This window comes from Melopsittacus undulatus, chromosome 1, assembly GCF_012275295.1.
Source record: "Melopsittacus undulatus isolate bMelUnd1 chromosome 1, bMelUnd1.mat.Z, whole genome shotgun sequence".
Classification (NCBI taxonomy): domain Eukaryota; kingdom Metazoa; phylum Chordata; class Aves; order Psittaciformes; family Psittaculidae; genus Melopsittacus; species Melopsittacus undulatus.
In genome coordinates, this window is record NC_047527.1 from 12,279,155 (window position 1) to 12,307,074 (window position 27,920).

General features: G+C 37.8%; 1 protein-coding gene across 1 annotated transcript; it reads right to left on the bottom strand.

The window, feature by feature from the left end:
* Positions 1-1,050: 1,050 nt before the first annotated feature.
* FAM91A1 (family with sequence similarity 91 member A1) lies at positions 1,051-27,920 on the bottom strand. Its single transcript, XM_005143845.4, has 24 exons — positions 27,790-27,920; positions 25,938-26,022; positions 25,047-25,198; positions 24,101-24,158; positions 22,354-22,421; positions 21,003-21,116; positions 19,865-19,955; positions 17,540-17,602; positions 16,413-16,519; positions 15,589-15,627; positions 15,373-15,485; positions 14,482-14,600; positions 13,956-14,068; positions 13,670-13,756; positions 12,772-12,904; positions 11,945-12,093; positions 11,350-11,484; positions 9,711-9,824; positions 8,816-8,888; positions 7,409-7,558; positions 6,829-6,936; positions 6,432-6,555; positions 5,489-5,558; positions 1,051-4,184 (listed from the first exon to the last, which is right to left on the bottom strand). Exons 1-24 carry the CDS (start codon positions 27,859-27,861, stop codon positions 4,008-4,010), a joined length of 2,514 nt encoding a protein of 837 aa, XP_005143902.3. The 5' UTR covers positions 27,862-27,920; the 3' UTR covers positions 1,051-4,007.

The window sequence follows — 27,920 nt, forward strand, 5'->3', positions numbered from 1 at the left end:
CACCATCCTATCTGCATAGTGATACTGTCGATTCACTTGAGTGAAGCTGTGCCAAATCACCTAACAAAACAGTCAAGGATACAAGGAGTTACCAGCAGCACATGCTTTGGAGCTCCAGAAGACAGCAATTCAAGTTTGCACCACCTGAGCACATCATGCACATCATTCAACTCCATTGCAAGATGGAACCCTGAGCTGAGTACCTCATCACAGCCCTGGATGAACAGCTCAATTCCTAAAGCCTGCCCAGTCCCACCTCATCAGAACGCCCATTTCCAAAAGGCATCTTGTACCAAGTAGTCCCTAAGCAAGTGAACTTGATTATCAAAGCCACTCAAAGCCCTCTTCAAGAAGCATTAAAACAAACTTGACTTTGCTCCAGGAGATGAGAGGGAATATTAGCTTTAAGTGCTCAACAATAAAATCAGATACATTTCTTCTGTGGTCCAAAAGGAGCCTTGTGTTCCATCACAATGACAAAACTAGATGCATTAATGTAAGTTACAGTACATATTCTCAAGAAAGCTAGAGAATTGCAAGCTAGAATAAAGGAAGGTTTAAACACAAGTAGTAAATGATTAGATTTCTTTCACCATCTAGGTCTGCATTTCCTTTTAATACTGTAATCAAAACACTCAAGACTCTCCACAGTTATTTTGCCACAGTGACTCCTCAGCCTGGATTGCTTTAAAGAAACCAACAGATAACTGTGGTCTCATTTCTTCCCAGTTCCTAGTCAAAAATGTCTTTAGTCAGAGACAACAGGTAAGAAACCACACATGCAAGTACCTTTAAATAGGCAGTAACACCACAGGTTTAGATTGTGGCTGAAGGAGATACAGCATACACCATCCTCTTATAATCTCCCTCCTCCTCAGAGGTTAAAGTGTAAGAGATTTCCATTGATAAGACTGCATTTCTGCAGAATTGCATGTACCCAGGAAAGATCCTTTGATGACACTTGGTAGTCTTGAGCACTACAGTGACAGAGTGGTATTTTAAAGCCATGCCCAAGAAGAAACTACTGCATGTGAAGGATTCTGCGCATGGTTTAACCTACACCACAGTTTATTTGTAAACATTTGTTACATGTGCCAATAATTTAATTGAACACAGACTTTGTACAGTTCAATGTATAATATTAACAATGTCACACTGGAAGAGCACAACTGTGTTCAGTTACAGTTGTACTTTAAAACTATCATACAAATACAAACCACCTGGAACACTGAACAAGGAAGCAAAGAAAGATTTGAGAACAATGAAAGAAAAAAGAACTGTGAAGTAATGTCATGATCAAAAAACCTGAAAACAAACATAACACTTTCTAGTTGGCTTCTGAACATCTTTAGGTATATGCACATCTAAACTGAACACTACTTGGGTTGTGCCAGAGCACAAACCCAACGTCTCTTATGCAAGTTAAAAACCTCACTGAAGACAAACTTCAAACAGCTTTACAGTATGCAATGCATGTGATTTTCATGACTGTCAATAAAACTACCTGAAGAAAAGAAATTGATTTAATTTGTCTTTATTTTCAATACAATATAAAATAGATTCTTTTGGTATGAAGATCTTTGAGATCTTATTTTTTACACCATATTTAAAACAAAAGTCACATACTTTGAGTAAACCCTCTGGACCATCCCAAGCACTGGCGCTGTAGTTGAGTTTCAGGTATTTTATGGACTTCTTTGGTTGCAATCTGTTCAGTAAACTTCAGATATACAGATTTGAACAAGATCCTAAACTAGTGTTGACACTTAATTTAGAGTGGCTTCAATTCTAAGAAACTGTAATATATCTGGAATTCTCACCAGTAACTGTAAAATTATGGGTATTTAACAACTCTGAAGAGCAGGCTATTTTTATTTAGAAACTTGACTTTAGACAATCTAGTAACAAAGGGTATCCTGCACTTAGTAACACTGAAGAATATGCAGTGAGAATGAGAAATTTTTATCTATTTTCAACCTTCCATACAAGTTGCACTGTCATCACTTCACATACCAGTACAGACAGTGCATAGCAAAATTTGATACTATACAGCAAACTAGCTCACCTACTGCAGCTCACTGTAGCACTTAAAGTAATATCTACAGTACTTGAAATGTAAAACATCACCTACTGCTTAGTTCCTCTACCGTGCTTAGACATTAGCTTAATCTCCACATAACAATTCTCATAGTAAATGTTTCCCCTGGCATTTCTAGCAGATTGACATCCAATTCCTCTTTAAATTTCTCTTGAAGGAAATAAGGCAACTTAGAAAAAATGCTATGGAGAATATACACATCCAGTACAAAAGTCACTGTAGTGTAAATGATCGACTTCATATAGATAATCTAGCTCCATAATATATGCAGAATACCAAGTTCAGCTGCTGTTGGTAAAATACAAAAACACAACAGATGTAAGAAAGCAGCACTGAGCAAACTGAAATACTACAGATCCAGTTTCTTAAAGCCCAAGTCCTACACTTACACTTTAGGAATGTATATAAAGCATAGGTAAAAAGGAAGAATAGGATTTTCACAGTTGTAACAGAAGTCACTGCATTATCCTGTGGTGGTATGTTTGTCCTTTGCAAACTTCTGTCATGTTTTTTCTTACAGCCACGCAGAAAAAGATATAAATCAAATGTTGCCATTTTTCTCCTTGCTGTTGTCCACCACCATCTATGCCACAGATTCTTGGTCCATCACATATTGCAGGCTTATGACGACACGATGGTCAAGTCTCATTTCTAATGATGACTATTTAAAACAAGGCAGTTCCAGTAAAGAAGAGCTGGCAGAGTTCTTTAGACAGCTGGGTTAAGAGTCTTAACATTTTACATCAATTTGTGTGCTAAATGGGACAGATTCTTTTTAAGCAGGCAAAAAGTTTTTAATGCCTAGTATGAACAAAGTGAAATCATGCTACATAAAATCACCCCATACAAATAGAGCCAGAATGTGATTTTAAATTAAACAGCTCACTGTTAATGTTTGTCAGCAGCAGCAGCTCATGATTCAAGGAAAACAGATTCAGAGAAGTCTCTGCCTACACATTCTCTGCTATCATCTTCCTTTACTAATGACTATTGTGAAAATCAAAAGCTCTGTTCTTATGAACATTAATCAACACGACAGATCTAGTTAACTACCTTAAACTCAACTTACAACATCAGGAGTTTTCCCACAGCAATCAAATAACAATAAAGGACTAACTCCCAGTGTGATCAAATCTCAGTCACTCCTGGTTTTATACAAAAAACAAGATGAATCCCTTATCATGAAGTACCCCATAAGCATAGCTGGCCACTTCAGCCCTTCCATAATTCTGTACCTCCATCAAATTCTGCCAGAGGCAAAAGCGCACCACTCATCTTCAAAGTGGCCTTAAATCATCAGCAGGCCTTTGAGTCTGCACTAACTCAACCTCCTGCAAGCATCAAATCTCTTTGCATTGTACTGATTTGCCAAGGCCCCAGTGTTAAGCTGAACTACAGAATTCAACAATTCTTAATGTCCCATATCACCATGATATTTTGTTTTAAACAGTTGGTATCGCTGAGCTTTCAGAGGAAGAGCTGAATCTCTTACCTTTATACAGAAAGATCTTCAGTAATACAGTACAAAACTAAACAGAATTTATGTCTGAGTAACGAACATAGAAAACTACTATTTCAATTTTGTGGTGACAGCATAGAAATTTAACAATCATCAGAAAGCCCAGAAAGGGCATTTTTAGTTATAAAAGAAAGATTGTCTCAAGATAAAAATAGTGCTGACAGCTAAAAAGCTCTCTGTTGCAGCAAGATATGCAGTAATGAGTAACAAGTTCTAGACAGTTTGAGCACTTCCCCAATACTGCAACACAACACATTTTTGTAACACTACTTTTAATTGGGTTATGCTGCAGCAGCAGTACACTTCTTAGTGGTTGGCACTAGGAATTAATCATAATAGAAGAAAGGCATTTAGTGATCAATGCATGAGAACCCCTACTTGACCTGTTCCTTAGGTGTGGTTGAAAAAAACTGAGGAAGGGGACCATCCGTTCCATTCGGATAATACGCCTTCTTTGAACACGAGATTCTTGGCAGGAAGTGGAACCCCCATATCTGCAGAAATAGGCTGCAAAAGAGAGCTTGAAGAACCAGCATCATGGAGCTGATCCAGTGCTGAAATACCTTCCTAAAAGTAAAATGAAGAAAAAACAGTGTCTTAAAAGCAAGACAAACAATGAAGGATTTAACAGGTTGAATCTAACAGGCTGATCTAATCCACAAACACACTGTTTCTGAAGTGTGTTACTTTAATCCAATAAATACCAAATCATTATGGAAGTAAAAAGAGAATAAACAAAGGGAAGCCTGAAATAAGCATACAGCTGCCTCACCTGCATCTGTGCATACATTGTTTGGCTTCCAAGAAACCTTCAGGGAAGCCTGAAGCTAATAGTGCAGGAAAGACCTAGCAAAATGAATGCAAAGATAAAATCTTCAGGACAACTATCGTACTGCTCTTTATCCCAAACTGAGCTAAGAGGTGTACATGTATTTGGAGGCACTGACTTGACTGTATTTAGAGTAGTTTTATTTCCCAGAAGTTTGGCTTTCTCAGTTTAAAAGTCAGGGAAAAGATCTTAGAGATTAGAACAGGAGCCACTTGAGACTGATACATGGTTTCAAGGCTTCAAACCTACTGGAAATCTCCAACATTCTCATAAGGAGGCAGTTTCAGGATGACCCCATCCATAACACTACCTGGTTAAGTAACTCGCAAGCTCCTTTCCTTACCATAAAGACAGTTTCAGAGAAAAGTATCATAAGACATAAGCAGCTAAGCAGATTACATGAGGACATACTTTGCTAGCTTAAACTTCCATGCAGAACTATAGCAGGCTGCAGACCTGGCATTTCTACTTGCTACACAAAATCGCTATTCCATGCTCTTAGAAACGTCCTCTAAGAACATGCAACTTTTCATGTTTTTACTTATTCAACACCAAGCTCTAGAGGATCTTACAGTAACTGCAAAAAGTAACCTAAATGAAATACACATTAATGGATATTATTTTTTCCTACAGGAACAGCACTGACTTGAGATGCAGATAAAGTTCTCAAAAGATCAAAATATTCATGGTTTGCAGTAAGTCTCCCTAGCATATCTAAGAAGCAAGCAAGTAACCAGCAGAGTAGGCTGTGTTACAACAGGAGGAGTGAAGAACTATTGTGCTGTGCAATGAAAGTAATTACACATAAGAAGCAACCACAGAAGAGACAGGCATTAAGCAAGGCTAGAAAAAGGATAGGGAAGTACTCACTTCTCACTACCAGTAGCATTTGACATTGATAGTATTGTTACAGAATTACCATGTAAAGAAAAAGTAAAACCAAAACATGCATGTTTCCATACACCCAAGAATGGCAAGTAGGAGGGCAAAAAGGGATGACAGGCTATCTAGAATGATTTACATCTGGATTATTCTTCCTTACCTGGAATGAATGAACAAAATTAAGGACCTGAAGAGACAGTTTTCTACTGGAATGTAAGAGTTTCTGAAGGCTGTCAAAAACAAAAGAGAAGAAGTTATGTCTGAGGTGCACAATTGTTTATTAGTACCACTATAGTAACTTGCTCACAAGTAACTCTAGTAGTATATAATATCATGTGACAAAGCTAAAAGCTTCACACAGAAAGCTTGATAATATTGTCATCACTGAAGAGGTGCTTAACTTATCTGCTCTTGAGTCTAGTCAGCTAAACGCTATTTTCCCTACCATTTGCACCCCACTAAAGTAAAATTATTGCAACTGAAAAATGCTATTTTACGTAAGACATTAATATATCAGAATTTATCATGTTTCATGCTTATCTAGGAAACTACAGTAACATGACATGAACAACAGATTAGTGGCACACTTAAAAAGCAGGTCAACTACTTTAATAAAATCCTTAAGCCATGTTTTCAAGCAACCTTATTTTTGTTCCCTAGAACTATGCCCTAGGGAAAGGAAAGAAAAACAACACCACAAACAACAAATAAACCACAAAATCCCATTGTTGAAAGAGTAATCTCTCATAAAGAAAAGCTACAGTAAAAAGCAGAAGATAGCATGACCATAAGCCATGACTAAACTGAGCAAATAGGATACCAATAGAAAAGAAAAGTTCCACAAGAACTAAATGCATTTTACATCAAAAGCATTACCAGTAAGCTTCCTCCCTCTTACCCCCACCCCTGAACAGTGAGGAGAAAGCAAGCAAGCCAGTGCTAGGAAGGGGAAATGAGCAGGAAGGCACCCAAATTTACTTTCATTTCCTGATCTTGGCTCTGTTCTGCTATTACAGTCATTGAGCTATAGGTATTTTTTTGCACAACCTCTGGATATAACACATACAACCTGTTAAACCAATAGCTGATAAATCACAGCTCACCTTTCCTTTCTACATAATCCATGAGAGGCAATTTTTCTGCAGACCTTCTGATTCAACTCGGAGCTGAAGAGCGGAATGCCAAAGCATAATTCCAGGGGAACCCATTCCAGTTCTGTTGTAGGTACTACAGGAAGTAAACCAAGACACAACCAAATTTGAAGAAAAGACAAAGGAAGACAATTGATCCCAGAATCAGTTAGATCAGAATCCACTGGATGGTTCATTCTTTTTAAGACAGTACATTTACAACTGCTCAAAGATTTAGGGAAAATTAATTTAAGGAGGAAGCATGGCACTTGTCCCAGACAATAATCAAAAACCATGTGCTCAGATCCTTAGACCAATATATCTCAACGGACTGAAAATGTTTAGTACAAGCCATCTGCCATCTTATTACCTTCAAGGCTTTGCTTGACTGCAGAATCCATTGGGGTTTCTTCAATTACCATCTCAAATGATTCTGTACTCCCATTTACATCAGATCCTGATGCTAGGTCAGCCTCTCCTAAAGGTGAAGTAATTCTTACATTAACATGCAGATGAACCTAAGTTTAGTTACCAATGGATGTAAGGAACATGACACAAGCTTTGCCTAAAGACCAGACAGCTATAAAACTGGAGGAGGGGATATGGAGATACATATGGCCTGACTCATTTTAGGACTTAGTCATTAGGGATCCCAAACACACTTAAAAAAGATTAAGTTCTTGCCTGTAACAATGACACAACTTTGCAACTATCATTTTTTTCTTCTTTTCACTGTTCTAATCCAATTATTTCTTTCACCAGTATCGGCTATTTCTTAGCTAGTCACAAAGAATAATAAACCTACTGCCAATAGATTTGCATGCAAAATGATTTCCTGTGTTGGACAGTATTTCATAGAGTTCCAAATCAAGCAATTTAATCCTTTGCTAAAGTGATTGCAAGCAAAATTAAGGGAACACAGTCAAAAATGACCATTACTGGTTACCAACCTCTTCCGTCAGAAGCATCGCTCAGTTTCCTGTTGGCATGCCGACTTGAAGGATTCAGCATAGTGACATAGCCACAAAAGTGCTGCAGGTCTACTTTGTTCCTCAGTATTTTTAAAGCCGTATGAATGCCCATGTTCACACGAGAGAAGTCTAGTAGAAAACAACACATACTCCAGCTTACTTTATGAGAAGCCTCCTCCATAACCATACAGTTCATCTCTAGGCCAGACTAAGTTTCTTATCTGAATTTTTCTCCCTTGTATTCCATCTTAGCGATCACACTGGTAGGTCTGGGATAACAGATAATAACAGTCTTCCCACACCAAACACTATTTTACAGTACAGTAAAAGAGCAAAGGAGAACAAAAAATGCAAACAGAAGACTATCTCTCTCTCTTACACACAGCCATATACAGACAGAAGAGATGGCAAGCTTCAGCTAGGAATCAGATGTCCAGCTCTTTCAGTGTCAGTATTTTATGGCAAGTTTAACACAAGATACATGTTCCATGTATCTGAAATTCCGAAGAATCAGAATATAGTATTAGAGGTTACCAATGAGCTTTAACACTGAGTTGTTCATGCTAGAACTTAGATTCTGCCTTCAAGATTTTTCACTTAGCATTAAGTTGGAAAAAAACAGACATCCCAGAGAGAGTGAATATAAAAGTAACTCATTTTGAACCTAATAAAAACTAAATTAGGAAGTCAGCTTTATTTCTAGTTGGCCTAAATTCTTCTATGTGACAGCTTAGATAACTTTAGATTTCATATCTGGAAATGCACACTTTTATGATAGCTCTCAGCCAGGAAGGCTATGGCCTCAATTATGCAAACCTTGTATCCTACTCATCAATAGTATTTCAAAGTATGTTAATTCCTGCCTTTCAAAATCATTAAAGCCAGGCAGACATTGGATAAATAGATTTTGCTAGCTAAGGTCTTCCCAGGGAAAACCCCTCAAATAATAGTTCCTAGTGATACTAATCAAGACTGTTTGTTCAGTTTTGGTCTCACCAGTCTTACAGTTAAAGAGATGCTAAAATCTTCCATATATTCTATTATTTATTCAGTTAGTAAATATGCTAGTTAATAAGCAAGTGTGCCCAAAGAAAAATTCAGAGGTGCTTGTGGGAGTTCCTTCTTCACATCTGTGCTAGGAAAGAAGATAGGCCAGAAAACACATTCTAATTAGGACAGGTAAGATACAAAGGAAAAGACTGTTATGTCTAAGCTCAGAACAGACTTGTTAACAATTTAAATAGTCTTTCAATTTTCTCATCTAACTTGACTTGCAAGTACATGAAAATCTGTATTAAAAGGATTACTGCAACCTTAAAGCACAAGATAATGTGCAAGAAAGTTAAATATGGTGGCATAGGGATCACGTTAAAGACAGTCAATTACCTCCCTGCTGCTCGGCTTCATCAAATGGGAAAGGTATGTGCATTGTTTCTCCCATTCCATGCATGCCATGCCCCTGAACATCAAGAAATTAAATTAGAAGCAGAAAGATATACTCATCAGCTTAGCCCTACTTATGCTCCCTTTAAAGGACTAACAGTGAACTCAAAGCAAATGAACAGATAGAGATATTTATATATTAAAGTTCTGAACAGTTTATACATTTCAGTTAGCTGAAATACATAAATAAAATACACAAGAGTAAACACAATGAAGTTAAACTTCACTAAAGAGGGGCAATTTCTTCTCTCCAGTTACAAGTGGGCCTTTGAGAATGTGTAATTTTATGTTTCTTACAATATTAAACATCTATTTATTTGAAAGATTAATTCTGAGACTTCAGCTGAATAGAAGAAACAGAAGACAAAGCTATTTTACTTCTTCCAAACAGATAAACCCTATCTATGGGTCATGTTTTATTCATACTTTACTGTAAGAGCTAAATACTAAGCACTCTGAAAAAGTGCGTTTCTTGAATAAACAGTTCATACTCCCAGCTACCTTACACCACTGCTGTCTAAAAAGCTTGTAAGCTCTTCACTTTTATTCCAGTTTCCTATATTCCCACTCTTATAAACCCACACCTCATTTTTAGCTAGCAAAACTCAATTCTGTTTGCCTGTAATACAATAATGCACACATATAATGCATTCAGTTCAAACCCTGTGTCTTCAACACCACTGAATCATAGCAGCACTGGCTACAGAAGTTGAACATATTTTTCAGCTCTTGGCAAAAGTGCAGCTCTCCTGCATTGTCCTGTATCTCCTATACCACACAACAGGTTAACTGAAAAGAATCATGCATGTTTTCATCACTTACACAGAGCACACTGTACCTGAATTAGAACAGCAGAATGCGTTAAAGCATCATTCAACATTGTGAGCACGTTTGAAGTAGGAACTACTCCTGGGTCATGGCCCCAAGATGTTATTAGTAAGCGATCATAAGCCTAGAAGAGAGAAATTAAGAGTATTTACAGCAGTAATGGACTATCCAAGCACATAAAGTAAAACACTAAGAAGTTAGGCATTATCCTATTGCTGTAATACAACTCCACAGTGTAATACTTCGTACCAAAGATCACTCATGTGCATATTCCTGGTAAAGACAGAAGTTTGCCAACCTCAAAGTTAAGATGCTATTTTGCACAGGAGACATCTCCCACCCATTCCTGTAGAGCTGTATGGCCATTATGGCAGCCTCCTAGCAGACAGGAGATGATAATCATCCCACAAATTTAAAAGCAAAATATAAACTAGATAAAGTAATAGCATCTACAAAGAACAATGATGCATCAATCCCCAAAATACCTATCCAAGGGGGAAGGACAGGAAACCCTAGTTTCTCAGTTTGCAATTCCCCTGCATCTCCATAAGATTTCTAGAAATGTCTTGACAGTTCCTTAAGAGGACACTGTAAAACAGCAACGGGAGAGAAGCGTTCACATTTGCACACAGAGGAAAGAAACTTCAGTAAGTCTGTGATAGTGCAGAATGTGAAATCATCTAGTACAAGAAAATCTCAGCTATCAGCACACGGATTCAAGCAGTACTGAAGTTTTCCAAGGCTACCACACTAAATGATTTTTACAAATGAAACTGCACCCTCTGTACATTTACTGGTAGCTTAAGCCAATGACAGACTAAAGTTTGAATCAAGCTTATCACCAGTGGTCTTACTGCTTAGAAGCCTTGATTCACTTAATCCTGTTATCTTAAAGTGAATCTTAGAAATAGAGGTATCTACGGAATGTTTGAAATTGGAAAGGGAATGGCCATGTGAAAGGTTTGAGGAATGGAAAACGTATCTACAAATCCTAGAGCCAGAGATGACTGCTGAAAGTCTCCATACCATTTTAATGTATTTAGCTCCTCAAGTCTTTACTCAGAATCATGAGGTAAAAACTGTGGAGGCCTCTCTGCAATTATATATTTGAACAATATTATTTTACCAATTCCAAACCAAACCCAAATACTGCCAAGTGTCTCCAGCCTTTCAAATCAAAGTCAATAGATACAATGATTTTTGGTTCAGGCAAGTTTGTAAGTTGCCATAGCCACTTCCACCTAGGTTTAACTAGCATACGCAACACCTAGCAGTACTTCTCTGTGGTAAATCTGTCCTTATTAGCATCTCAGAGAGAGAATGGGAGAAGGCAGCATCTGGAGTCCTTCAGGCATGAGTCAATCACTTGCACTGATTAAATTCACAGTGACTGCAGTACCACATTTTACACTAAAATTGAAACAGGTGGCATCAAATACACTGGAGTCACATTGTGACAAGGGAGCATTCTTTTTTTCAAAACCTAGAAAGAAAACAAATCAAAATGCTACACAGAACTTGCTTCTAGAAAAGGTACATCACCTACAATGAACTGTACCCCTGACTTCATTTGTTACCCCTAAATAATGTACAACCTTTCTTTGAAGTGTCTGGAGAAGGGAGGGAGAATAAATCCACAAATACACTACCTGAAAGATGTCTGGGAGCTTTCGAAGACGTGTTCCTTTAGAGAGCAACAGAGAGGGTGGCCCTTGTCCAGTTATGTGGTAAATATACAGTTTGAACCAAACTGAACTAACTTCCGGTATTGCAGGTCCAATATGCTAAAGAGATTATTCAAGAAATTAGAACTTAACATTGCAACTGTTATATGCACAGCTATAATTTCCGAATCAACAGGTTTAAATAAATATAAATCTAGCTTATCAGCACAGGAGTTCAAGTGCATTACGCTGCTATAGATGATATTCCAGGTGGTTAGCTCAGTACTGCAGGACTCTACAGAAAGGTGCAAGTAAGGTATTTCAATGAATATAAATTCAAGAACAAAATACCTGTCCTTAACAATTTATCAAGTAAAGTCAATAAATTACATTTAATTTACTAAATAGTCCAATTTTCCCCCACTAAACACATTGGGTTTTTTTTGGTGAACTGCAGTACTATTCTACTTGCAAATAACTGTCACTTTTAAAGGAATATCTTTTAGCTATATCCAAAACAAAGCTATGAAGACAGTGTATTTCTAGACACTAGGAGGGGAAAAGCCCAGTATTTTTTCACCTGAGGTGTACAACTGCTGATAGGTCGAATTTCATTGGTGAGTGGTGCCATGGAAACCAGCAGAGTATAGTTCTTGTTGAGAACCCTGCTGCAGGTAGCTGGATCCAAGCCGAGCAAACTCTCACATCTTAAGAGGTCTAAGGGAAAACCTATATGAAAATGCAAGACTATTAAATCATCACTTAAAGTGGAACATACAACCCAAACTATGATTTCAGATTTTCCATTCTCCTCTAAGCCATTAATATAATATTTTCTACAAGTTTTAAATGATTGGAATGAATTTTAATAAATCTGTACATCAGTTTAGCAACTTAAGTCATACTGGATTGTCTGGCACAGAACTACGGTTTGCTCCTCAGGAGTCAACTGATGCCAAGAAATAAGCACAGAGATACTGAGGAAGCAGGTAAGATTTGGAAAACAAAAGAAAGCAATGCTCATTAGAAGACTACCCACTCGTTCACGACTTGAAAAATGTTTCTGTGGCAGAACAACCCTGAATAAACAATGACTTCTTTATATGGCCTTCAGAAGCACATGATTTGAAAATCTCTTCCCCAAGTTCAGCTTCTCTTGTCATCATTATGCTTTAATCTGTTGCACTAGATCTTAAGTCCAAGCTTTGCCTACCACATCTGTCATTCAATAGGCAAACCCAAGAATGCAGGTTCAAAGGATGATGAAAAAGTGATGTTTTCGCTCTAAGATATTCTTAAACTTGTAGGATACAGGTTGCTTTCTGAAACAGAAGCTTAATTAGAAAGCTGAGTCCACAGCAGATAAGCAAGCAAACTTAAAAGTATTTCCTCAGACGTTCACTGTACCATTATTGGGCTGATCAGGCTGTACAGCTTGTGCCACTAGGTCTTTATTATGCCTCAAAAACAGGATTGTGTTTCTCAGTGTTAGTGCATGATCGAAGTACCGCTGTGCTTCTCCTTCACCTGTGTTTTGAACCTAAACAAGAAATGAAAACAAATGCACAAAAATGGCAGGTTGTTTCCACAAGCATCAATTACACAACAGGAAAGACTTACAAACAATAATTACAAAGCTCTGTAATTGAGTAACAACCCTGAAGCTTAAATCCAACGGTGATCTACAGCAACTATTAAATCAAAAATAAGTCTTGACCATGGTAGTCAAAAAGTACACAAAGACAGTATTTATAGATCAGAACTACAACTCAAGAGTTTAGGTAAAAGGATTTAAATGCCCAGACATCCTGGCCAGTATAAAATGATACAGCAATTAACAGCAGTCCTCCTACATAATTCTCTAGTTGTCCTTCTGGAATTCTCTCTAAAAGGTAGATAGGTTAAACACTCGAAGACATAACAGCCAAATTTTCCTACAAAAATGATGTGCAGGCTTTCGGAAATATAAACATCTTACTAGAAAAAAAAAGTGATTTCCACTTAGCAAGCCCTAATGCAGGTATAGATACATTGGACAAATGTAGATTGTGAACTCAACTTTGCCCATCAGACTCACCATATTTATGCACATGCATGAAGTGTCCCTGTATAGCCACTACAAGTATAAATGCTGTGAATCAGAAACACTTTAACTGAACCACTTATGCTCAATATGATATGGTGCTTGCCCTTACCATTGTATTGCTAAATAAGCAGGTTTAAACAATGAAGACACTGGGGTTTTGAGGGCCCTTTAACACCTCAACTGCTGAAAAAGCATTTGGTCAAACATGTAACAGATTACCTTTTCCAACTCCACCAAGAAGCTGTCAAGACTCTCATCTGACAGTTTTCCAACTTCAAACATGGTGACTGCATGACTTTTCAAGTTCTGGAACAACAAAACTGTCTCATTTCTTTGAGAACAGAATGAGCAAGTAGAAGTTTTATTAAGCAAAAAACATTTCTTAACAACAAAAAACACAGAAGAGTTTTTTAAAGTAATTACAGCTGTATGATATTGAAGTCAAAGTATTTTAGAGCTTTACATATTTACTCTTGGCATAAAACATTGAAGAACTTTGACATACTGGTGAAAGATTTCCCATCATTAAAAAGGCAGTGAGAGTAGAATCAAACAGGAAGGCAATACGCTTTGTGTGTCCACTAGACAGATTCAGGCTGCTCACGCTGGCTGTTTCAGCTAATAGAGAACAAAAAGAAAATACATGATCATAGAATCATATTTGTTCTATTTTAAATACAATCATCAAGTTTAATTAACTTAAAAAAACAAGGGGGAAAGGTTATTGCCATACTGAGTAGAAGAGAATTCCCTTATCACTGCTAAGCTACTAATTTACGTAAGTTCAGAAGTTGGTATGTTTGCATCAATTGATATCCATAATACAGATCAGCCTCGTCTTCACAAAATAGCTATCTGGCTTAAGGATTTTAAGCATGTAGTAGACACCACCTCCCCCACTGTATATTCCATATGAAAAAAGATCTACACAATCTCTTTTACTCATTTCTAGGCCACTTTATAGAATATGGCACTCTAAAAATCTCAAAATAATTGATCCTAATGTATTAAAATTTACTGGTAGTGCTAACCTGGATCATCTTGACTGTTGGTATCTGTATCTGTGGCTGATGACCCAGCTTCCTGTATAGGACTTCTGTTTTCCCCACTGTCCCATGAAAGCAGCATCTTTTGAGGGTCCAAAGTACTCCTATTAATGTGAATTAAAATCCACATCTATCGGTCACTGTAGCACTGGAGAACTATCTCTGCCTTCCGTGCTAGTAGTACACACCTTTCAATACTTCTAAGCCCTAAACCAGTCAAGCTCAAAGCCCTGCTTTAGCTTCAGCAGAAAAGTTTATTTGGGGGTTTGAAAATACCAGATTTTGAAAAAGAGAAATTTAAAAAAAAAAAAAAAATCAAAACACCACAGGTGAAGAAAAATCCAATTGGGAAAAAAAAAGAAAATTAATTCACTTTGATCTCATGGTCTGAGTTTAAATTAAAGAAAACTCAGGCATAGATGTCATTTTAAACAGCTTAATAGGTATAAAAGTAGAAGTGCTTGGCAACTCTTACTTAATGCAGCTTGGCACTTCAACTTGAAGAACCCTTTGTTGATTGGTATTAACATCAGTTTCCCAAGATTTTATATAGATAAACATATATATGACTGTCAGTGATAGAACTGTAAGTACTTGACAGCAAGCAAGCAAACTTCAGGTACATATTCACTGACAGCAGTGCCAAGAGACACCATCTCTGTAGTAAAATAATAGCTGTTACTTCTGGCCCCAAGAGTTTAAAGCAAACAGACATTTGTGTGCTTGAAAAGTAAGCAATTAGGCATTAAAAAAATCAAAAAGCCAGCACTAAATGACAGCACAAAAATAGCCCACTGAATATACAGGCTAAATTACTATCCCTTATCATCAGATTAATAAAAAGAAGATCAAGTATTCTTGTCATTGTACACTTACTTCAGTCTGTTTACTGAAGGAACATTCTTCCATGATGGATGAAGATTATCCAGATTTATTACTTGGCCTTTTTTATGAGCAAAGCCCAACCGACAATACATGGAGACAGCATTCTGCAGAAACACATACGTGTAATCAGCAACTGCTGGATGAAACCACATTGCACAATACTGAACTTTACATATTGAGTTCAACAGATGCATTACACACACATACCTTTACTAAAGATAAGTCAATCTCCAAGACATTTGCAAGCTACAAAACAAATAAAATAGAAAGACAAATTAACAATAAAGTATCAACAATGCATGGCAATTCATCACTTGGGGGCTTTGCCATCTGTTTGCTCGTTTTCTTTATTTTTAAACCCAGCCTATACTGGTAGGATCAATTTTGTCTTCATTGAGAGCAGTGAAAAAGGGGATAAAGGCAGTCCTGGGGTAATGGTACGACTTGATTATCTTGAAGGTCTTTTCCAATCTAGTTGATCCTATGATGCTATTCTATCATACTATGATTGTGCCGCTTGAAAGCATGCAAAAGAAATATGAGGTTATCTTCCACTGTATGATTTCTGGTTGAATTATGCACACTAGAGGACAGTTAAAGAAGAAAAATATGGGATATGATTTTAGTATGAGAAATGTTTTCAAAAGTACTTATGCAAAAGTTACATTCCTACTTTAAGCCATCACCCTGCATGTTTTCACTGCCGAAGAAAGTTATTTATCTCCTTTACTGTGCACCAGTAAAACAGACTCTGTTCCAGTTCTAGGTTGTATAAAATACTCTACATTGGTGACCACTGTATGAATTCATTCCAGCTGATGAACTGATTCATTGAACTGAAGGTACCACTTCAAGCCTGAAGCACTGTAAGTTACATTTGAAATAAAAGAAACAGGTAGGATCTTAAGCATGGCTACACCTCTAGATAAAATCACTTGATATTGATCCATCTCTCTGCCTTAAGTATTTGCAGCAATATGCTTTGAGCCCTTTCAAATACTCCTATCTCCCCGACACAGGTTTTTACTTACCTCTGCCACATTAGTGTGTTCATCTATTGAAACAAATATCTTGTACAGGAGCGTTTCAAAGTAGTCACCTTGCACTCTGTTCATCACAAAACCTTCAAGTGGTGGCACTAAAAAGAATTACTTGAAAAATTATTATCTGGTAACTTTCCTTATTAAACTGAAACCATACAAAACCAAAAAATTAAGTTTACACTTATTTGGTTTTCATAGTACTCATACTTTTGAGGATTTACCAGTCAGAAAGAATGTAAGCATAAAGACAGTATACATGTCCCAATCCTTAAGTAATAATTTCAACATGTTTTCCTGAAGAGCCACTCTACCTCACATCATAGTCTTGCAGTCTCCAGCTCATCCACTACAGATCATTCCCAGTCATCCAGCTCACTGATGGAGATTAAATCATGGCTCTGATTGAAACTGGACACAAAATAACCCACCTTTACCACACACTCCCAAGCTGAGACTCCCAAAGCTATTATCTAAGCAGTAAGTCTCTTGCATTTAGAGGACTTTCACTTAACTGATCCCCACTACAGCAATGACAGGTGCTTCTGCATGACCAGATTCTAAATGATCTATGCATTTGCAGATTATACTGAATTCAGAAGCCCCTGAGACCTAGCATAGCATTATGAGTTGTTTAAAGAGCAGCCACTTGCTGTGCTAGTTCAAGCTCCTACAGAGTCCCCAGACACAGCACATGACTATAACTGAGGCCATAAGACCATGAAGGATGGAACTGATACCTCTAAAAATGTTGCAACTGTCTAGAAAATAGGAGCCAAAACCCCATGTCCTTTACATAAGGCAACTATTTTTTCAATGCCATTCTTCCTTTTCATTACAGACACACAGGAGGGGTACTTCTTAATTCATGCTGTAACTCCTTAAAAGAATCTCATCTTACCTAAACATGTATACCAAATAACCTAAGAATCCAAGTTGAAACAAATCCTATATACAATAAAAGCAATGTTTTGATAGGGTTGAAAACATTTAGTCAGAAAAAAATTCATAGCTCTAATGTTTTGTTTAAGCAAACTTATCCACATACAAGAGAAGTACAGGATAACCAACATGAAACCAAGAAAACATTGGTGTAATACCATTAAATATTTATTTACCTGCTATACAGCTGTCATCAGATATTGGTACATCAAGGTAAATAAATCCTTTGTTATACAAACCTTTATAAAAAAATAAAGAAAAAAGCACAACATTTTAGAAAACAACATTTTCCAGAGTACCAGTGATACAAAGGAGACTTTCCCATCCACCAATTCACAATTTGAAGTAACTTTTCCTAATTTCCTCCACAGTGGAGTGTTACTTCGCAAGGCATGGAACAATAAACCACATCTAATATTAATCAGGTGTCACCCTAAACCACAGTTCTTTACTTGCAGTCTGATGCAGTACACTTGGAGCTCTACAAGTACTTCAGGTCAGCACAGAAGAATGACCAAAGCAGCAAAACATTTGACAAAGATGAATGCAGCACTGACCACGTATTAAATTTTCATCACCACCACTGTACTGGCGAGTGGGGTTTTTTTTATCCTCAATTAGTTTTGTCAGCTGAGGATGCTGGCTACATTTTGCTTCTTCCCTAACTTAGGCTGGAACTCACACGCTTCGTTGCACAGATACAAACTAAATCACATCAGTACTGATGGTCCTCACATGTGCTTCCCTCACAGCTTCACCACAAGGCTTGTTTATGTTACTCCAAAATTAGTTCTGGTGCACTTCAGCACAAGGCTTTGCATCAACAAAGCTGCAGCAAACACAGATGAACTTTGCATAGAAAAAGGACAATAATATGGCAGATGTTAAGATTACACTTTCCCCATGAGATTGATTTGAGCACAAAGCATCACAACTGAGTTATGCTGTGTGGATAAGACAAGTGAGAAGCTTTTAAGAAAGCACAAAACATTTCAGTATGGTTTTCTTTAGAGCCTAAGGTCTGTAGAAGCTTTAATAATAAACCAGAAAGCTAAATTACACAGTATAAAATAAGCCAAACTTGTCATCAGTGGTTTATTTGGCATTACCCAAGATCACTCCATCTATGACATGTCCATTACAGCAGGAACGAAGTGCACCAACTACTCTCAGGTGAAGTGCTAGTAAATACCTGAAGTAGCATTGCCAGGATGATTAATATATACACAGCTCACCCCAGCTATAGCATGTGTGTATATATCTATAATTTATCTAGTAAAATTACTATCCCAAATCAAATCTTAAATAAAATATCTACATTAAACCTACACTAACTCAGATGATACAGCTGTTGTTCAGCATAGGCAGCAACATATGCTCAGCTATGCAAACTGATGGGTACCAACAAAACAGCTGTAACAATGAATCAGGATGACACTACAAGCCATCAACATGCTAAGGGTGCTTTTCACTGCCTCTCTTCAGGTTCAGCTCTCATAACTCATACATCCTTACTCACTGTACATGAAATGTATTGATGTATCATAGTTTGCACTAAGCAGTCCTCTTTTCCCATCAAATCCCACCCTACTGGCAGTCCTTTACATTAATATTCTATACATTGCTTCTCTACACAAGAGTAAGTAGAGAGGTATGTTAGATCCTTCTAAACCTACTAAATCTAAGCTGTAACCCTCTTCATAAGTAACACCAGGCCACGTAGAGTGAAAACACTTCATGATCTTTCAGAATCTGAATTTTCTGAAGCCCTATACTATTTCAGATGCACCCCAGAGCTAGAATTTCACATACGTTCTCTTTGGTTTGGGGTTTTTGTTTTGTTTTGTTCTACTTCAGTAACAGGGAGTGGAATTCTCCCTCAATTTCACAGGCAAACTTCAGTGCACAGGTTTGATTGCCTATAGTAAGCCAAGCATTTACCGATAGACTTCTCAGGAAGTCTGTCAGTGAATTTGTACCCCTTTGCCTAATGATTTGTCTGTACCTAATACCTGTTACACTGAAACAAGCAGACATATGCACATCATTCCTCAGTAGCAGCTGCAGCCCACTGAGAAACAAGACAGTCTCTCAGATTTAAATCCCATTTTTATGGTGCTCAAACAGTACAAAAGTCCCAAAGACTCTTCTTCAAAAAGAAAGAAGTGAAGTTTTACCACCCCGAATTACCAACTCTGACATTTTTAATTTAGTTTCTCTTGTTCTCATCTACATCCTTCTCCCCCACAGTCTTTACTGACAGTTTCTAATTAAAGAATTTGTTGAATAAAAACAATAACAGAGCAACAGCTGCTAATGGTTCACTGTTAAATCATTCACAAGATCTAGACTGCAGTCCACACAAGCTCTTATTTTCCTCTACCTCCTCTTATGCTTCAGCTCTCTACATTTCCTTTTATTCCTAGTTTTCAGACACTTTTCCCAGAATTTCAAGCAAGCAAGACCTCCAAACAGAAAATGAATATTAATTAAAAACTTACTGTGAACTACATTGAAGTCTAATGCACCAGCAAGCTGAGGACCTGAATCAATTATCTTATCAATAGCAGACTTCTCTGACGTAGTACAAATCTAAGTAAAAGAAATCATGTTAGTCTTTAGTAGAAATGAGTCTATGCAACTTACTTAATACAGCTCATAAAAAACCTCAAACATGTCAGCCTCAAATCAGTCATAAGTAATATAAGAACATAGCAAGTAACCTATATTGTTAATAAAAATATTTGCACTGAAGAATTCACTTCGGTTCCTGTTAAAGCCTTAACATATTTTACTCTTGTAACCGTACACAAGTATGCATGTTCAAGGAACTGTACTTAATTGAACAGGTATTTGGCAAGTGAAGTCCACAGTATAATAGGTTTGTTCTTCTAAACTTCCAAACTGAGTCTTCAGTCACACAACTGGAACCATTTTAGGAAAAGGTCCATTACACTATCTAAGTAATATACTTCAGGTTAACTACTCTGGGTTGACCAGATGTCAGAATGCAAGTAGCCACTGCCTAAGATATTCCAAATAATAGACAAAAAATACTTCCATCACTGCTTTAAATGTTCCAGTCTAAACAAAAGACTTGCAGGAAAGGAATTAAATCCAGATCAAATGACTAGCTAACCATAAAAAGAAGCTGTGAGAATCGAAGCCAAGTGAGGATGAAATATTAAGTCAGCTCACAAGTTTTTCATGTGCAAAACAATGAAAGGAGACACAAGGAGTAGAAACAATGAAAACATATAAAGTGCACTAATTCAGATTCTAATTATACAAGATTCAGTCAAAAACTGAGCTATTGGGGCTTAAATATTAATTTAAGAAAACACATTTTGTTGCTTGTTTCCTACAAAGTACATTATCACACATATTAGTTTCTGCAGATTGGTTGACACAAAACCACCTCAGCACGGTACACAGCGCAAAAAGTACAAAGGAAGGAAAGGCAGAATATGTCAACAAAGAAAACATCACAATTTCCATGAGCTCTGATCTCTGTTTCCATAAAAGAGTTGTTATAAACCTTCAATGTAATCTTTGTGTATTCTACACATAAGGAAGCCCTTGTTTTCAGGGACTATCAGTACAGAATTGAAATCAGAAATGCTATCCATGCTGAAATACCTTGATGTCATCCTCAGTGATGTAGCCAGACTGCACGACCCACCATGCTTCTATAGTGATCTCCACAGGTTTCACAGGTAACAGATCATGAGCAGTTTTCCTTCTGAAAAATTTCTGCAGTGGTACAGTCCATTTGAGATAGTAATAAAGAGCACTTCACTTGTGCAGACAGACAGATCTTTATATAAGCTTATTTTTATAAACATCCTTTTTTAAGTACCTTATATTCACAGCCTGGACTCATACAAACACTATTAGCTTTGTCATTTAGCCAGTTTCCCTCCTCTCTCAAATCACATGAAAGTGGGAAGGAAAAAAATCATCTACATCTGATACTGTTAAGTCTTCCCATAAACCCATATTTTCATCCATATTGTATGTCACTACTTAAAAGCCCCGATATCCAAACACATTAGTATCAAGTCCAAATTTAAACTGTTTATGACATTTTCTAATGTGAACGGGTTAGAGAGCACAGCAAACAAAGTACACAAATGAGGGATCTTAAAGATGTTCAAGGATCTTAAACACCCAAGAATTTTAGGAACATACTTTATTTACTTCTAAGGACAAAGTACCACACATTCTCAATAAGCATGGTGCTAAAAAAAAGATAATTGTCGCTCCAAGAAAGACAAAAATGGAGAATATTGTTTATTTATACCCCTAAACAGCTTCTCTTCCATTGTACAGCCATTACTTTTTGGTTCACCCTATCAATTTCATATTTTTCACACTTTTGTTTGAAGGAGCACCATGAAGTTACTGAAAGAGAAAGACCTTCCTGAAGGAGGAAACTGTTTGTGAACTGAAGGGTCTGTTTCTATCAACAGTCATTGCAGTGGTTTTCACATATGCTGTTCACAGGCAGCAATGCCTGTTCAGACTCACTACTGTTGTCTTAGAGAAAAACATACATGCTATAGAAATTTACAGAGGACTATCCCAGAATAAACTGATCTCAACCACACATAGAAACATGGGAGTATTTCTTCCACAACCAGTATCATTTACCATGTTTATACTGGCCAGGAGATATTAGTTATCTGGTGCCATACAGTAAATATAGCTCTAAAAATATAAGCTTAAAAAAAACCAAATAAACAAACCCCCAAACAAACACACACTTAGTAGTGAGCATCTTTTTCTTTAGTATACATTGACTTTAAATTAAAAAGCTCTTTTTTAACTTCAGGAAACACAATATAATTAAAAACACACTATGCCACACTTAGCCACACTACTAAATTAACCAGACCCATGAAATTATTCCATTCTTCACTTCCTATGAAATAACATGGGAGGGGGAAAAGGGTGAAGGAAAGGGAGGGGAAATTAAAAACAAACTTACTTTTGAAGACCTACATTGGTTCATTAGATCTATATACTGATTTCTTCCTATACCAAGAAGTCTTAGACCTGAAAAATAAGGTTTTATTTCTTTTAAGACAGGCTTAAGGTACATAAAACATTCTTCAAAGAATAAGACTACTTCTGTAATAATATTTTTAATTGCTTTTTCTTCACAAACTAAAAGGATAGTTATAGTAGCTCAATTCAGTTCTAACTGAATTTGACAGAGAACCACATGCATCTAAAACAAGAATCCCCCCCATTCATTTACTCTGTACAGATTAAAAAAAAACAACCCTGTATCACTCAAGTGACAGGGCAGCAGGGAATAATCCAACCCTTTTCTCTCCTACACTCACAACAGGTAATAACTATGCTTCAAATTAACAGAAATAAAGTCGCACCAGATTTTGGTCAGTAAATTTTTCTTCCCCCTTACAAAACTCATACCATACGCTGGATTAGAACTCTAAGAATTAAGAGTATAAAAGGCCACATAAGCTTCTAAGGAAGATGATTAAGATATAGTTGAGTTAAATTCAATCAAAATTTAATTCCATAATCTCTAGTTTTCAACCATTAAGGAACTATGAACAGATACCAGAAAGCTACTCCTTAGTTTTAACCCATATTCTCAGTTTTAAATCCAACCTTCTAGTTTGACACTAGTTTTTATGATGAAATGTTAATAAAGATGGTTAACTTAATTACACCATAGTTACTAACATACAGCTGCTGCTAAAATAACAGAATTGTGGGCAGGAGGAGGGTGGGGACAACCACAAACAAACAAAAACCAGGGAAGCCTTTCCCTTCTCCATACTTCTGGACTAATACTAGATTTCCAACAAGTTATGTGGCCCTTATGCAAAGTTTTCCCTTACCTGTTTCCCCAGTATGAACATTATATAGAGGCAAACTAGGAACAGTTAACTGGCAAGATCCTTTAAAAATAAAAACAAACAAAAAACCCAACAAAACTGTTTTCAGAAGCTGCAGACTACTCCTCATCTGACTCTACACTGTCCTTCAAGAGAATTTTATAAATTCATACAAAAGGTGAGGAATGAAGTCTTTAGCTATAAATAACTTCTAAGAGACAGATTTGATTAACACTGTCCCTGAGCCAGCAGTTTGCATTTTGCTGAGACTTACCAGTAGGCTACTGCTCTTACTGTGTTCTCCTCCACCAGGTTCAATGTTTTTTTCTTTCCTAATCTCCCTACCCCATACCCACAAAACACAATAAAACATCTGGGACATCCAGGAGTGTCATAAAATACCAAATTCTCCTCTCTCTCTTTTCTGGTACATCATCCTTCAATCCTCACTGACCCTAATTCACAGCAGCATCAACAGCCTTTCAGTGGCTTGCTAAAGCTTTCTGCCCAACATATGCCAGAAAACACACTAGGGAACAACCAGCAGCTCAGCTTGCTGACATACAAGAGCGAGCAAGACTTTCATCACAGAAGTACAAGCAAACAGGAATGCAAGACAAGCAAGGCCAGAAGCTGCACAAGGCTTTGCCTGTCTGCACTCACAGTAACCCAATTCCAGCACTGACCATATGGACAGAACTCAGTATGGAGGGCACACACTCCTTGATATCTTTAGCTAAATGCTTCTGCACCTTTGTTCACATGCTTGTGTTCAAGTAAACAGATGCCAACAAATCTATTTTCAGAAGCTCCTTATTTCCAACTCAGTGGATGCAACTAGTAATGCAACTAGAGAATACTTACAGTCAGCAGCAGTGAAGTTGGGTAATGAATCATAGCTTTTTTCACTGTTCATTATATCCTAAAAAAAAAAAATCCAAGAAAAATTAGCTGCAGCATCAAGAAAGTTATCATTTCAGAAAAGCAGGTCCAGCAGTCTGCCTGCCTTTTAAGAACAAAATGAAATTACACCAAATCTACTAAAGTCAGTTACCTTATCAAACTTGCCAATTACTTGAGTAATCATTAACTTATTGTGTAAATGTCTCATAAAAAAACAAAACTTCTTTTTAAGCTTTTAAATAAATGCTGACTGAAATAATAAACATAATACTGCATCTGTCTTTACACAAAAAAACAGCATGTGGAATCGCTAACAGTAATAACAGAACAAACTAACAACTAACCCATTATGCCTGTAATCACTGTACACAAGATACAAAAAAGCACTTCTGATATCCAATGACAATAGAAGAAGACTGCCAGAATGCTGACAGAAAACAGAACCATCTTTGTTCTCTTAAGAAAAGGATGTGCTTCCAGCTTTTGAAAAAGCTAATATGGTTAAGTGTCTTTTTGAAAAAGGACACAAAAAAATAACCATTCAAATGTGCTGGGTTTTAAAAATTGTAATTCTCTTTGTTTCATTAATCTAATAGAATGAGATATTTCTGTTACAGTTTGAAATGAAGAGTCACAAATCTCAAACAGCAAAAAGAGAAAGACAGGCCCCAGAACAAGTCCTGCCCCAGCTCCACATGACAGAGTCCAGCCCTTGAAAGGCTCATGGGGGCAGAAGGGGAAATAAAACTGCAGTCACAAGCAATTCTCTAGAAGCCTTCCTTACTCTTTCCTTACTTATTACCAGATCCTACCTAAAACCAACCAAACTTCATGACACTGCCTCATATGCATTACAAGACCATTACCAACATCTCTAAGAAAGAAAAGAACATAGTTCTGTACTCACCTCCATTATGCCCGTGTAATAGGAAAATGGTGTTACCCTCAGACCTTTTACCATGATGTCAGACAAATGATAAGGGTACAACATGAGATGATCTCGACTGTATTTTAACAGATCCTCATAATATTTGCGTTCATCTTTCTTGACATGCTTAACTACAAGGGGAGGCAAAAAAAAGAGAGTTATACTGTTTTATAATGTAAAATAAACGCCCAAACAAAACCAGTGTTACAATGAAAGGATTACAAATGGTATAATGGTAATTGGCAGAAAGCTAAGAACAAAATAAAGGACTGGTGGAGGATTCAGTATCCAAGGATTTCTACATACAAGTACTCCCAGAGCCTTTCAGGACAACATTAGAAGAGAGCAGATTTATCTTAGAGCTTACCATGAAGCAGCCCATTGAGACACAACTCATGCAGGCTGTAGAAAATTATCTTTTAATTAGTGAAATTATTATCTATCTTTGGGAAGACAAAAGGATGCAATCAAGAAAAACTGAACTGGAAGTCCTGCAGACAACTCATAGCCAATAGCTCATGTGAGTCAGGGCCAGTGTCCACATCTCATCTAGTGACAGGCTTTATTTTATTAGTCAAATCCTCTCTTAACATCTCTTAAATCCTTGGAAAAGTGTAGCATAACTACAGCAGGACTTTGGTTCACCCGTCAACTCAGCAAACTTACAGACTGCATTGCTAGAAAAGCTGCCGAATGTACTCAAAAGTCAAGACTCTTCTTGATGTTTTATCATTTAAAAGTATTTATTTTCAGGGAAGGAAGGAAAGAAGGAAGGAACTTTGATTAGAGCTAGTTCTTGCAGTGTGACATTAAAGAGGCTTCCACACAGAACTGAGGAGCAATTAGAAGTTACTTAGCTTCTTTACCCACCTAAGTTATTCCTATATCGTAACTGGTTGCGGATGCTGTAGAGTACGACCTGCCTTTCATATTCCCTCTGAGAGTTTCCAAGACCCTTGAAAACATAAAGGCATTTTAGCTGACACACACAAAATCGCTTTTAGTCAAACCCCTGCAAAGTGTCTCAGGAGCAAACATAAGCAGGCAGCTGTCATTACTCAAGGCAGTCCCCCAGTTCAGCAGTTATGGTATCTTTAGTCTCTGTATGTCAAAAGTATCTTTAAACAACTCTCTCTACACAGGATGCAGATTTAAGCAACAATCTTTAGATTTATTTTTTTTTTACTAGTACCACTCTAATAGAAAAAGGAAGAACCTAATTCTCAAATAAAATGCCTTAGGAAACATGAAGCATCAAGCATTTTACCAAGCATTTAGCATCTTGAAGCCCTGAAGAATTATTTAGAAGTAGTATAGAATAAACCAAGCATGATGAATGACAGCTAAAGCTTCAACTGCTGTACCTAAGCAGCCTGTAATGTAAAAACCAAATAATGAAACAGCACAAGTTATAGCTTAACCCAAGTACGGCCATCAAGTGATCTTAGGTCACAAGATCAAGGCGTAAGCACAGCACATTATTTGACTACCATGACAGAAGATAAAAAAGAGAACTTTGGATCATGCTTTGAATGCCTTATTTAAAAAACTGCTTCCTTAAAATTCTTCACATTACTCTTCTACTCTGCCTCTGCAGCAAGTGATCTGTGCTCGGGGGGGAGAGGGGCCCCCTTATGATGCTCATGTTAATAAAGAACCTTGTATAAAAAGGTACTTTACTGTATATATGTGACAAACAAGTTGCACACACACTGAAGAATCAGGTATTTGAAAAGGAACACCCATTATCACAGGTAGGGTCCAATTGATTAAATATCCAAAGAGGTAACCAAATATATGCTTGAAGTACAAATATATTACAGACTATTCTAACACGAAATTAAGCAGTATTCCAGAACTTACATTAAAGTAGATAATACATTAAATATTGGTTTATTTTCTATCCTGAATCACACAGCCAACAGTATGGCATTTGGCTGGTCAGGTGAAGAGAAATCATCATTCATGCCCCTCTTACAGCACCTGAAATCTCAAACTTGAGGAATTAAGCTACTCAGGGCCTGCAGCTACTACTCATGCTTTGTGCACAAGCAGGAGTTGTTTAATAACATCTGCTTTCATGCAGCATTAAGACTTTGGAGATGAGCACCTCCTCTCAACTCGACACAATACCTCCCCTCTGCTATCAGAGGCCCATTAAACCCAGCAAATCAACATTTCATGAGGTTTCCTCTTTCTCAAACCACTCACTGCAACAGTTCCCAGGCTACAAAACACAGTAGAGGCTGCAGAGCCCAACACTGACACCCGTCCTGGGCCAGCTTTCACCACTGGGGTTGCTGAGGGACACGCGCCTCAGCAGGTCTTGGGTCTCCACAGGCTTAGAGAGAACCCACTCCCCATCTCCCTCTGCTTCCAAAGCATCCCTGCGACCCCTCTCCTCACAGAGCCCCCGAACACACGCGTTTATCCCCACATACACACCCCATACCCCGTTCTCCCCACATACACCACACATACACAGATGCTCTCCCCAGAAGGGCCGCGCACCCCCGTGCCCCCTCCACACGCACGTCCCGCACCCCCCTCACACCCGCCCAATGCCCCCGCTCTCCCCACAGCCACACACGTCCCCGCCACGCCGGCACCCTGGGGCACTCAGGGCTGAGCCTCCGCCTCTCCCCGCACCGCTCCCGGCACCCTCCCGCCCTCCGCTTCCCCGTGAGGAGCACTCGGCAGCCAGTACCCTGCCCGCCCGCACCTGCTTGACGCTGGCCGGCAGCCGGCCCCAGGGGTAGTTGTGCCGAATGTGGAACTCCACGTCGATGTTCATGGCGAGCAGGCCCGGCCCCGCCGCCGGGAGGCGCTCCGGCCCAGGGCCGTACTGCCCGC

Bases quoted from the DNA above. Each gene is read 5' to 3' on its own strand.
- FAM91A1 (XM_005143845.4), bottom strand. From the start codon at position 27,861: ATGAACATCGACGTGGAGTTCCACATTCGGCACAACTACCCCTGGGGC. The intron at 25,199-25,937 runs GTGGGTAAAGAA...CTCCCCTTGTAG, and splicing joins ACGATATAGGAATAACTTAG to TTAAGCATGTCAAGAAAGAT. The intron at 15,628-16,412 runs GTAAGTAAAAAC...TTTGTTTTGTAG, and splicing joins AACACACTAATGTGGCAGAG to CTTGCAAATGTCTTGGAGAT.